Here is a 12,565-nt window from a genome sequence, read left to right as displayed (position 1 = left end):
AGTTAACCAACACTGTAATATTAGTTTCAGGTGTACAATTTAGTGAGTCGATACTTACATACAACATCTGGTGCTCATCAGAACAAGTGCATTCTTTAATCCCCATCATCTATTTCACCCATTCCCCCCCACCCCCAACGATCTCCCCTCTGGTAACCATCAGTTTGTTCAGGCTAAATTATATTTTAAATGAAATAAATGGATCATTAATTTTATTTGGAGTTTTACTTAGTCTCATAACCAAATATTGATTTTCAGTTTTATTTCTCTTTATTGTTTGTTTTATTGTGTGACTTTCTGGACTGCTTTATAAGGAATTTTTTTTAAGTTTAAATATTACAAGTTCTTCAATTAAGGCAATATTTCTTAATATTTTAGCTTAAAAAGGAGGAAAATTTTATATTCCTTCATACTATTTTGAGACATGAAAAATACCATGAGGGTTTTTTTTCTTTTTTTATAGAAAAGAAAAGAAAAAAGAGTTTAAAAGGAAAAGATATCTTATAAAAGTATATTTTCCCCTATGTGTTTTACTACTGTGGTTATATAAGAATGCATGAAGTAATGAAAAACAAACAAATCAAAAACCCTTCAAACTGAATGCTACCATCTTTTTTTTTCTTTCAGCTCTCGGGAGAAGTGATTTTGCAAATTGCCAATGAACCAGTTCTGCCCTTTAATGCTCTTGATATAGCTATAGAAGTTCAAAACAGTCTTAAAGGTAATCTTTCTTTGAATTACAGTAATTTTAGCAAGTGAAAGATGGTTCAACTAATTTTTAACAAGCAATGGATAAAAATATATGCTATATTATTAGCTATGGCAATGCAGTGACTCCCTTCTTAGAGAGGATTATCATGAGAAGGGCTTAGAGGAAATATGAGATTTGTAATTTCAAACTTCTGTTACCATTTTCCGCATGGCAAAAATATAGTTTAGGTATTTTCCCAAATAAATAAATAAGTAGGTAAGTAAGTTTGTATCTAAAATTCAATCAATTCAAATAAAATTCAAATCAAAATCAATCCAAATCAAGCCAACCCAAATCAATCTTTGGGATTAATTTCTGAAGTATGGGCCCCATTTCATTTCACTAAAGTGTTGGCTCATCCTAGATTAAGGGTGACAAGAAGAGAATTATCTCCATAATTTCTATTTCAATCCCTTCATGTTTGAATAGATCTCTTACTGCAGAATTCTAATAATTACCTTCATTTCCCCTTTATCTACATACAAATCTTTCAACAAGGCTTATAATTTTTCTTTATTAACCAAATACAAAGGGCAGTATTGTAATTAAAGAATACATCCTCCTCCTTTTTGAGTCGCACATCTTATTGACAGATATTTATGTGTGATTTTTAGACATAAACTTCTCAATACAAAATTCACTATTTTATCTAAGTACCTAAGCAGTAATCCTTACAAAATGGATTATTCTTTTTCTTTCTTAGAAAATGATTTATTCTTAATAGCCAAATATTTCAAGTTTCTGAAAAATTTAATTCCTTTTTTTTTTTTAATTTTGACTACTGGGATTGCTTCTTAACCTGAAGAATACTATGACACAATTTTTCCTCCCTCAGTGATTCTTATGACTTTTATTATATTGGCTGTAAAACCCTAAAAGCACTTGAGCTTTTAGGGTTATTTGTTCCCATATGAAGTAGCCTCAGATTGCTCTGTTTTTGGTATATTTAGGCTGGTCTCTATATAGTTTCCATCTTTTCCACTTTTGTCAAGTTTCTATCTTAGATTTGCTTGATGCAGAGTTGCCACAAACCTTCAATTTTAAGAAATGTAGTATCTGTGAAAATCAGTAAAACAAAGTACAATAAAATGAGGTATGCCTATATTTTGGGCAGCATTGGAGCTCAGGAGAAATATATATACACATATATATATATATTCGTTTATTTTTGAGAGAGAGTGCATGCATGCACACACGTAAGAAGAGCAAGGGCAGAGAGAGAGGGAGAGAGAGAGAGGTTTCTCACTGCCAGCACAGAGCCTGAGACAGGGCTCGATCTCACGAACCATGAGATCATGACCTGAGGCAAAATCAAGAATCAGACGCTTAACTAACTGAGCCATCCAGATGTCCCAAGAAATAATATATTTTTCATGAGATAAGTCAGTACAATTATTCAGCCTTCAGTTGGTGATTCAGATATAGAACTGACATAGTTGGATTTAATCAGGCTAGAGCTCTAATGAGAGAGGGACAATGACCTAGATAAGTTAAAACTGAGAGTATGTGCACAGGAGCACTCGTGAGGGTGGATCAAAGTATCTAAACTGGGTATGGAATAAAAATGAAGAAATGAAAGAAAGGAGGGGGAACAAAATGGAAGGAGGATCAATAAATACTACTTCATGGTGAGATCAAAGAATTGAGTGAGCTAAAAAGACTCATTTGCTGCTGGCCAGCAAATGGGATTATTAAAAATGTGATCATACAAAGAGTTCAGATATTGGTAAGGACAGCGTTCAGGAGAAGACATGACCATGGAAGTGGGATAAGCAATCACCAGAAGAAAAGAGGCTAAGGAAAGGAGAGTCTAGAGTATGTGGGTATTGAAATTGCCAAGAATTCAGATCGAAGTATTCTTGTAAGAGGAAGTGACTAAACCAGGAGCCAAAATCTTCAAAGAATGAGCAGTGATACCTCCTAGTGTTTTTCTAGGGCTAGTGGTACAAAGCGTAAGAGAAAAGGAACCACACCTAGGAGGGCTGGGGCCGAAGCAGTATCATTATGGAAGAGCCAGGTTTTAGGTTAAAGGAAGAGGGTACAGAAAATATTCTGAAAATAGGTCAGGTTAATAATCCTTTCTTTAATAGTTATATCTGAAGCATGTCAGTACAACGGGGTTGGGGGGAAGCTACAGTTATTCTGCAAAGATTTCCACTGCAGCCTGATGCTACCAAGTCTAGATGAACAGCTCCCAAAATCAAGTTGCTCAGTCAGATGAGCCAGGAGTATTTTGGCTTCTTGCTGGTATATTGGTCTGCTTCTGCTATAGGTAAAGAACTTTTTCTTTGGTTATTGTTTTTTTTTGAGTTTTGTTTCTTTTGATGTGAGACTCCTTGGGTTTCCTTGCTACTTTCACTCAGAAAAATGTGGGCCAGACTTAAGATATACCCATAGTAAAAACACAAAACAAAACAAAACAAAATGTGTCAAGAACATAGATATATAGGAATAAAATTCTTTTGTTATGACCTGAGTATAAATATTTGATCAAAGTGATGCAATTTGTCACCTTTAAGCTATACATTTTTATCTTTTAGTCATCATGATTCAAAATTATTTGTTCTGTATTAAAATGAAAGACCATTCGAATGTTTGCTAAATTGTGGGCAATTTGATGTAACTGTTCTATTTTAACTACTTTAGTTATAACCTTATTTGTAAAATAGGGTAATGTGCTACACGTTAAATGACATCTAATTTTACTGCTTAGTACAAACTTTAATTGTTTATATATATTTTTATTTTGTTATGACAACTAGCAGTGATTAGTCTTAAGTTCTCAATCACAGTTATTACAAAAAAGTGACCTTCAAGGCTAAACTATAAAATTTTGTTTCTCCCTACTGCAAAAAGTTTACGTATGAAGGTCTCTGAAACCCAATTGCATTTTCAACGGTGTAATTTTACCCCTTGACAACCAGCCATCTTGTTTATTTATTACTCTAGTTTACAGTAGCAGCAGACCATTCTCTACTGTTCTCACAACCACCAGAAAGAAGGATAATTTACCAGTGAATAATTTGTTTGAGTTGATTTATTGGATGGTCTTGAAAGCTCATTTTGACTGAGTGACCTTGGCTCTTAATATTTGGTCAATGCCAAACACATAATAGTTAGAGAATGAATATTTATATGTGGTTACATAGAGATGTAGTGTAAATAGTGACTGATAAGATTACTGATATGCTTCAGCTGTACTTGTGGCAAATAAAAGTATGTCCAAAAAAATTGCACACATAAGACACTGGTACTAGTTTGCAGGGGGCAAAGGCAGGTGTCAAGAATAAATGAGTACAACCATACCCTTGAACCTAGAAGCAGACTAAGGAGTATGCACTTAATAACCTTACTAAATTTACTCTTTCTCACTCTCTCTACTTTTTAATGTTTTAAACACCACCTCAAAATAACAATGACTATGTAATTCTGATGATTTCTGTTAATATCTGCTATTTTTCTTTGTTGGAATTCTGGATGTTAATTATTTACCATTATCGCAAAAACTACAAATGGCAAAACAAAGTAAAAGTCATTTCCATTTGATCTGGCTATGTACACATTTATTTAGTGAAAGCCAGACTCAGCAGGAAACAATTTCGATCTGTGTGGCTTGTTGCCACTTCCTGATTGTCTCACTAAAGGTAAAATGGTTGTTGGCAGAATTTCCTCCTGTTCCTTGAGAAACTGACAATGGTAACTTAGCTGACTTTTTAATTTTTTTATTAGCTCTGATAATTCATTAGCACCAATCACTTCATTGTGGAAGGAGGGATAGTATTTCAAGGTGATGATGTGACCGAGGCAAGCACAGGCTGTTCCGCTAGATCTGTAGTTTCATATATTCAGTTGTCATTTTGGTTCTTTTCTACAGTCACAAGTAATTGAGATCCATCTGAATATCGTTTCTCCTTTCTGAGTAATTTATGATGAATGTCCCAAAAGGAAAAAAAAATAACTATACGCTTTATAAATTGCATGGGTCACCTGTGTGGCCCAGTTGGTTAAGCGTCCGACTCTTGATTTCAGCTCAGGTCATGATCTCATGGTTTGTGGGTTCAAGCCCTGTGTCAGGCTCTGTGCTGACAGTGGAGAGCCTGCTTGGGCTTCTCTCGTACTTTCTCTTGGCCCCTCCCCTGCTCATACTCACTTTCTCTCTCAAAATAAATAAATAAAACTTAAAGAAATAAATAACTTGTGTGATATTTGGCCTCAGCCTATCGGTCTCCAATTTTGGTTTTAGTTAGCATCAATTCCAGCTTTTGTCCGGCCTATAGATAGTAAAGTGTGGGCATACTAGCAACCTGGCCCTGTGCCCTCCTGAAAAAATTCCAAATCCATCCATCTAAAATCCAAACAATTCCAAGAAAAGATTTAGTTCCCATGGAAATTCTGAATCATGTTAGATATCTAGTGGTTTGACCCAAACTTGCATTTCTGGAACTAACTGTTTTGTGTGACAAGGACTTAAACTCAAAAGCATTCTCTCAGAAATAGCTTACCTTGTTTGCTCAAACTGAGAGAAATTCAGTAAGAGATTGGCCATCCATTGGGTACAATTTCCTAAAACTATGTTTAATATCAATCCTCAGTGTATTTTTGTATGGACTCTGACTATGTAACTATATTAAATATTGTATTTCATTTATTGACATTCCAAATCTTGTTCAAACCAAGAGTTCTTAATAGTGTAATCTGCACAAAATCTGGTTGTCTCTGTATTATCAGTGTTTGTCTCCTTAAACCAGCTTCCCTTTGTCATCATGTCCTTCATTACCCTGAATACTTCATTCAAATTTGGTTTAAAGTTTTCTTTTTAGTACCTATATTAAACATTTTTTATTATGTTTATTTATTTTTGTGAGAGAGACAGAGTGCAAATGGGGGAGGAGCAGACAGAGAGGGAGACACAGAATCCAAAGCAGGGTCCAGGCTCTGAGCTGTCAGCACAGAGCCTGATGAGGGGCTTAAGCCCACAAACCGTGAGATCATGACCTGAGCCGAAGTCAGACACTAAACCGACTGAGCCACCCAGGCTCCCCAATACCTGTTTTATATGTGTAATTACATTGATTGAAATATGGTAATGACTTCCTATCATCTTCCTACTTTCCCATCCTAGTAATAGCTGAATGTATTGTGAATTTTTTTTCCTTAAGTGTATTTTTAGGACAAAACCCTGTGCCCATGACAGGATAGTTCTACAATCCATTTTTCTATGAGTGTTGCCTCTCTGGCAACAATTTTAAAGTAGGTTTTTTAAAGATTTTTTTAAAAGTATTTACTTATTTTGAGAGAGAGAGGAAGAGTGTGTATGTATGCAAGTGGGAGATGGGCAGAGAGAGAGGGAAGGAGAGAATCCCAAGTAGGCTCTGCACTGTAAGTGCAGACAGAGCCTGATGCAGGGCTCAAACTCACAAACTGTGAGATCATGACCTGACCCAAAATAAACAGTTGAGTGCTCAGCTGACTGAGCCACCCAGGTGCTCCTAAAGACACTTTTAATGTTGGCTTATAATAGAACATAAAGTACCCTTCCCCTCATACTGATTAATTTCATTAAAGTTTTTTTTTTCATTTTCTCGGTTTAGCCAAAACATAATTAAACACACATGTGTTATTAAATGTACAACTCCAGCTTTCTGCCTCAGGAGGAGACTGATAAAAAATAAACCACACATGAATTTAATTCCTTCTAGGAAGTCTTTGTTCACTCTTCCAAAGCAACCAATAACCAGATCATGTAGTTGCAAACACAACACAGTGGCAGCATCTATGGCCATGAAAGTAGCTCCCGGTTCAATCTTGGCACCAGGCTGACATATGCTGTTGGGACAACTCCTTCCACACAATATGTTCAAAGTCTTGATAGATTTGCATCTGTTTTTGGCTATCTGGATCACTGGGTAATATTTAGAATATAAGAAAATCTTCAGAATGTGTTGCCAGTGTTTTCAAAGTGGTCAATCTGATTCTTGTAAGCATGCCACTTTGGCACTTTTGCAAAAAAAAAAAAAAAAAGGATTTCTATTGTATTTAGTTTAGACATAACTAGCCACTGCCTCCTGGCATATTGCATTTTTAAATAATATCCATTTATCAGCGCATTGTAAAATCAGTGTTAGACTATTTATCAACAGTGCACTAGCTTCTATACTTCATTCTCTACCTGTTTGTTTTGTTTTGTTTTGTTTTTGTTTTTGTTTAACTTCTTTAAATAACCAGCTGAGATGATTCACTGTGATTCATACTAAAGAAAACAGCATGAAAAATAGAAAATGTAGGATAATAAAGGACTGTTGTTTCCTCTGGCTGAAATCGTATTAGTAATTTCTTTTTTTCTCTTTAGTGATGCCACAAGATATTTTTAAGATGACATTAAGTAACATACATTTTTCCCCCAAAATAATCTTCTTCTTTTAGCCACTGTGTTATGTGGAACATAAATCATACTTTTCCTTGTCACTATAAATCAGTGAAGTCTAAGCCATGATTGTGCAATTATTAGCACCTTTAAAACTGTCATAAGCTCATCCATAGAAGAATAGGTTCTGTGAAATACATAGTAAAAAGCTATGTTTGTTTGATATAAAAATGTAGTTTTAGAGTATGACCAGTACATTTCACTCTTAATTTAAGATGAAACTGTGTGAGTCTTTAAAAATACAGTCACAAAATACAACCAAAAGATAGAAAAATGGAAATAAAAATTTAAAACTTTTTTGGAGCATAAAACTCTGAAGAGAGGCCACAATAGTAAGTAGTAAAATCATTCTTTAAAATAAGACAGCTATATATTTGTGCAGGAGGTTGTAGAACAGACTTAACACATCTGAGTTTATGCCAAGATGAAACTCATCAAGATATGAAGTGGGAGAAGAGGTAGTTAGTGCATTTTCCAGGTTCTGGCAGGATAGAACACACAGATTCAGTGGGGCAATCCAGAAGTCTAAGAGACCTTATGGAAAAGACGTGTATGAAGTGCCTGTAAGCTTCTGATCTGTTAGAAGGTGTTTTAGCATCCTGTACCAACGGTCCTCAGGAGGAACAAGTTTTCTGAGGACACCGTGTGCACTTTAGAGGTCACGCCACAAAGCCCCGGGTAATGTGCTAAGTGTCTTATGTCCATTGTGACATTTAACCTTACTCTAGCCACATGAGCTGAACTGGATATTGTTAAGAGCAATTTAGAGATTAAGAAACTGTGTGGAGGGCAAGGGGTGGAGGGGTTGTGTCTTACTTAGGTGTGTACCTTTAAGTGGTTGGTTTAGGGCTTGAATATGGCTCTGTCAGATTCCAAAGACCCAGCCCTTTTCACTATACCACGCTGCTTCCCAGATGGCTTGAAGGGGAGAATGCTGCAATGTGATGATTGGCTAAAAGGCAGGAGTAGGAATATGTTTCCTTCAGTGTGTTCTAGAGCCTGTCCTGAACTGGCCTCCGTAGATCTCAATAATGTCTCAGTATCCACTGACTTGTACTTCCTCCTTCCTTCCCTCTCTCCCTCCCACCTTCTTCTCTCCTCTCCAATTAATATCACTACTGCTTATAATATCCAGCTCTGTTCTTTGTATAGCAAGATGGAAAAATGAAAAGGTTGAAGTTAGAGATAGATTCATCTTCCAGAAGGCTGAGGACTGGGGGAATAGGAAGGGATTAATTAGTAGCAATTAATATTTTTGTTTACGGATGGAACACCCTCAACAGCTTTAATATAGGGAGAGTCCCAGAACTTCCAAGAGTTCCATTTTAGATGACCTTGATTTCTGGGAAATTTCTGTCTCTCAAGTTTCACTTCTCCCCTGGATTTACTTAGAATATTTTTGTACACAATAAGCTCTTCAGTTATCCTCATGAGGATTTATTTTATTTGATCCTTATTTATTCTTCATTTGTGGATTATTTCTAACTAGATTAGGAATCTATTAAGGTTAGTGATTTAACCTTATGTCTTTCCCTTTCTCCCAGTACTTATAGGACAGAACACAAAATGGGACTCAGTAAGTTATTTTCTGAAAATACATTTGTATTTTACTTTGAGACAGAGGAAAAATGCATTGTTTCTGTTTGAAATTTAGAAGTACATTTCAATTGTTTCTTGAATAATATCAAGATAATTTCACTAAGCAGTCTCCATTATTTTGTATTATATTAAGGTTGATATTCAATATTCATCACAAATTGTTATGTTCTATGCTATAAAAAACTTAATGGTTGGCTTTTCAACAGAAGCAAATATGTAAAAGGATCATTTTGAAGGTTGGCTGTTTAATTCCTTTACCCTTTTTTTTAATGTTTTTATGTATTTTTGAGAGAGAGAGATAGCATGAGCAGGAGTGGGGGAGAGACAGAGAGTGGGTAACAGAAGACCAAAGTGGGCTCTGTGCTGACAGCAAGGAGCCCGACGCAGGGCTCCAACTCACAGTGAGATCATGACCTGAGTCAAAGTCTGATGCTTTACGGACTGAGCCACCCAGGCGCCCCTATTCCTTTATCCTTTACATTATCTCTTTCCTTGTTATTCAGAAGTTTGAGATCCAACCCATGGAAAGAAAAAAAATGGCTCCAGATTAATAGGCACCACAAAATAACATTGCAAATCTTTATAGATGTTTATGCAAGGAGGAGTGTTATACAGTGTGGAGAAAATTTGAGAAAGTGAAAAGTAGCATCTCTGAGAATAAAATCATTAGTTATGGTATTTTGGGGCATGTCTTTAAAAAATGCATTGGTAGTAATTTATACTTAAGATTGTGTACTCTGATAATAGTAACTTCCATTTATATAGTTATTTATATGCTTGGAGAGTGAAATGACCATTTCTGCATTTTCCCCCAAGGAAGCTAAAAGACAGTAATATTAAGTAATCTATTCAAACTTACATTGATAGTAATTAAGTAGATGAGGCTCTTACCTGGTTTTTGATACCAAGACCTTGGTCTTGAGACTCCATGCGCATAAAGCTTCAAAATAATTGTATTAACTTTCTCTAAGAGAAATCTCTAACTCCCAGTTCATTTTCTTTGGTCAAATGGACTTACTACTTATTAAACCTGAGCTCTGAAGAGCTTCAATTAGTCCTCTCCTCTCTGACATTCACTGTGCCTTAAATGAAGTTTTATACATATATTCTTAGTTTTTATGGGTTATTGGCAGGCCATATTTTAATTCAATTTAGTTTAATTTAAGTTATCATTACCCTAAAATAGCTTCTTTTCTTTTCCTTTGCAACTCTTATTGATTTTTAGCAACATTAGTTGATGCTCATTATATGCAAAACATTTCCCTAAGTGACTTTTTAGGCATTATTCAGGAAATATCTCTAAACATTATCTTATCATTCAAAATTCTCTCAACAAAATTTTTAATAAATGACTACCATATCTCAGGTATTGTGCTAGCATCTGGAGATACAAAGAGATAAAACATCGTGCGGGGTTCTTTTCAGTCAAAGAAAGGAGAGAGACAAGGCAGATAAGGATAAAAATATTACAGATATTATGATGCTGTGATCAGTAGATAATTCATGCTATGCCAGACATAGTTTTTGTCTGAGTTAATGGTAGTGAACAAAACTATTAGACAATAATCTCTTCCTTCACAGAGCTGACATTCTAACAGGAATATGTGGGGTCACAGCTGACTTCGATTTGGTGGTATTACTTTCTTATTTAAATAGACAAGTTCTAATTGGCATTAAAATGGCTATTAGGAATCAGTTATGTATACAAATGATTGAGTGAACATTGAAAATAAAGCTTCTTTTCAATTTGTAACCTTATACCCTTGAAGTGATATATAGGGTGTGGTGTAGATGGCAGGTTTCCACTATCAGGGTTCTTTCTGGAACAAGAAAGTTCTTAAAGCTGTCAGTTCTCTACATCCTCACCACTAAGAAAGATAAATTCATTTAAAGCTAAATAAGGTAGAATGGTACAATTTGTCTCCCTTGATTCAGTAGTAATGTCTTCAATTCTGTAGTGTATGTTAGATCAGAACAGATTTTTCTTTCTTAAATGGAAGACTCTCAAGGATGTTGAACTTGTTTTTTTCTGTTGTTCAGTCTTTCAATTCCAATGTAATCTAAATGTGCTTTTTTCGTCTTATTTTTTTTCCCTGTTCAAAGATATTTCCTGTAAGTTCACCATACATTAACTTCAGTGAACCATCATATTTTAGGATAAATAGTATCTTTATAAAATGGCATTATTTTTATAATTGTGATTTAGGGTGCTAAATGTCCTCACTGAGCAAAACTTTCTCCTCTCACAACCTCAAGTTTTCTTGTGATATCAAATAAGATAATTAATGAGTATATAATATACTTTTAAAACATCCAAATGCCAAAACCTGTGAACTCCTACAAATGAGTTTATTCATGTTGTTAATTTCAGTGAACAGAAAGTTTATAAATGTGGCTATATTTTATAGCTCTCATGAAAACAACTTATCTCTACAGAATTTTCTTTTGTTACTGGATTTTTTTCCAAAAGTACGTTATTTAATCTCCCTTATTTATTTAGTAAATAATTGCTGAGTGTAAGAACCATGCTCTCCTCTAAAGAAATTAGCATATGAAATAGTCCCCATCAAATGAAGGTGAAAGACAACAAAGATCACTGTATTGGGTTGGTAATTCTATGACAGACATATTTTATATATCAAGCTATAATTCTAACTTAGTTTTTCTTTTCTTACCACATCACCTCTCTACAGTACTTCTTAAACTTTAAAATGTGTGTAATAATCTGGGTAGCATGGAGATTCCTAGCTCTACTCCTAGAGAGATTTAGCAGGTGTAGGAATCTTCATTTTCATGAAGACCAGGTGTTTGGGGAGCTGGTAACACTTGAACTTCACTTGGAAAGAGTCCCTTTGTGATCTTTCCCTTTTGCCTGAAATTTTCCCAAGTGAAAGTCCCATATGGCCTCTTCATCTCTCCATCTGCTTATCTCAATGCCATGCTCTCAGGACAGCCAGTTTCAATTTATCAGGTCCATGTTCATTTCATCACCTTGACATGACATAATTCTCTGTATTGAGTTTCTGACCTTGCTGGAGTCTCCTGAGAACTAACACCACCACTAACTGTTGCCTCACCCAGAGACTGACTCAAATGGTGGGGAATATCAGGAAGAAGATGAGAAGAAAATGCACTTCTCATGGTACAATAAAGGAATGCTTTTTAAACAAGATGTTAAGTCACATCAGCTGGGAAATGCTTACCTATAGAAGAATATTTTTATAACAATTTATAAGTATTAATCATTTAACCTTCATAAAAAATCTATGAAGCAGATGTTTATTTTGTTCATTTTATACATTAGGATGCTGAGGCTCAGTAACTTACCCCAACATCACATAGCTACTAAGTGGTATAGCAGGGATTTGAACTCAGGTAGTCTGGCTCCAGGGTCTGGTGGCCATTATCACTATACAAATTCTGTCTCACTCTTAGTTAAAGGAATGTCCTGTGTTTAGTGACACCATTCATATCAAAATGACTTCCAGTAAATTACACAAATAGAAACAAACTACAAAAAACAAAAATCATCCCCCAAGCAAAACAAGACAAATACTACATAGGATAGTATTTTCAAATCAAAGATGTATTTCAACTTCAAATTACAGGAAACTTTTAGAAAAGCAAAAAGAGCCCATAGATGCATAACAATATACAGGAACATATCTCTTGTTCTCAGAAGAGATAACTTTTTTTAAAAATCACTTTTCCCCCAGAAATATAGAATACTACATGAAGAGCATGAATGTTTGAGTCAGAAAGATCAGGCTTCTAATTCTGGCCTGTCATTT

At 35.1% G+C, this 12,565-nt stretch overlaps 1 protein-coding gene across 3 annotated transcripts in view; it reads left to right on the top strand.

Moving 5' to 3' along the window:
- Nucleotides 1–12,565, top strand: part of NAALADL2 (N-acetylated alpha-linked acidic dipeptidase like 2) — a 1,353,396-nt gene that overhangs the window by 1,286,509 nt on the left and 54,322 nt on the right. For all 3 annotated transcript variants that reach the window (XM_043594881.1, XM_043594879.1, XM_043594880.1), the window contains one exon: nt 628–721. In XM_043594881.1, the coding sequence (XP_043450816.1) occupies nt 628–721 (94 nt within the window). The remainder of the gene's footprint in view (nt 1–627; nt 722–12,565) is intronic.

Source organism: Prionailurus bengalensis, chromosome C2, assembly GCF_016509475.1.
Source record: "Prionailurus bengalensis isolate Pbe53 chromosome C2, Fcat_Pben_1.1_paternal_pri, whole genome shotgun sequence".
NCBI classification, from domain to species: Eukaryota; Metazoa; Chordata; class Mammalia; order Carnivora; family Felidae; genus Prionailurus; species Prionailurus bengalensis.
This window is presented reverse-complemented; position numbering and strand designations above follow the sequence as displayed.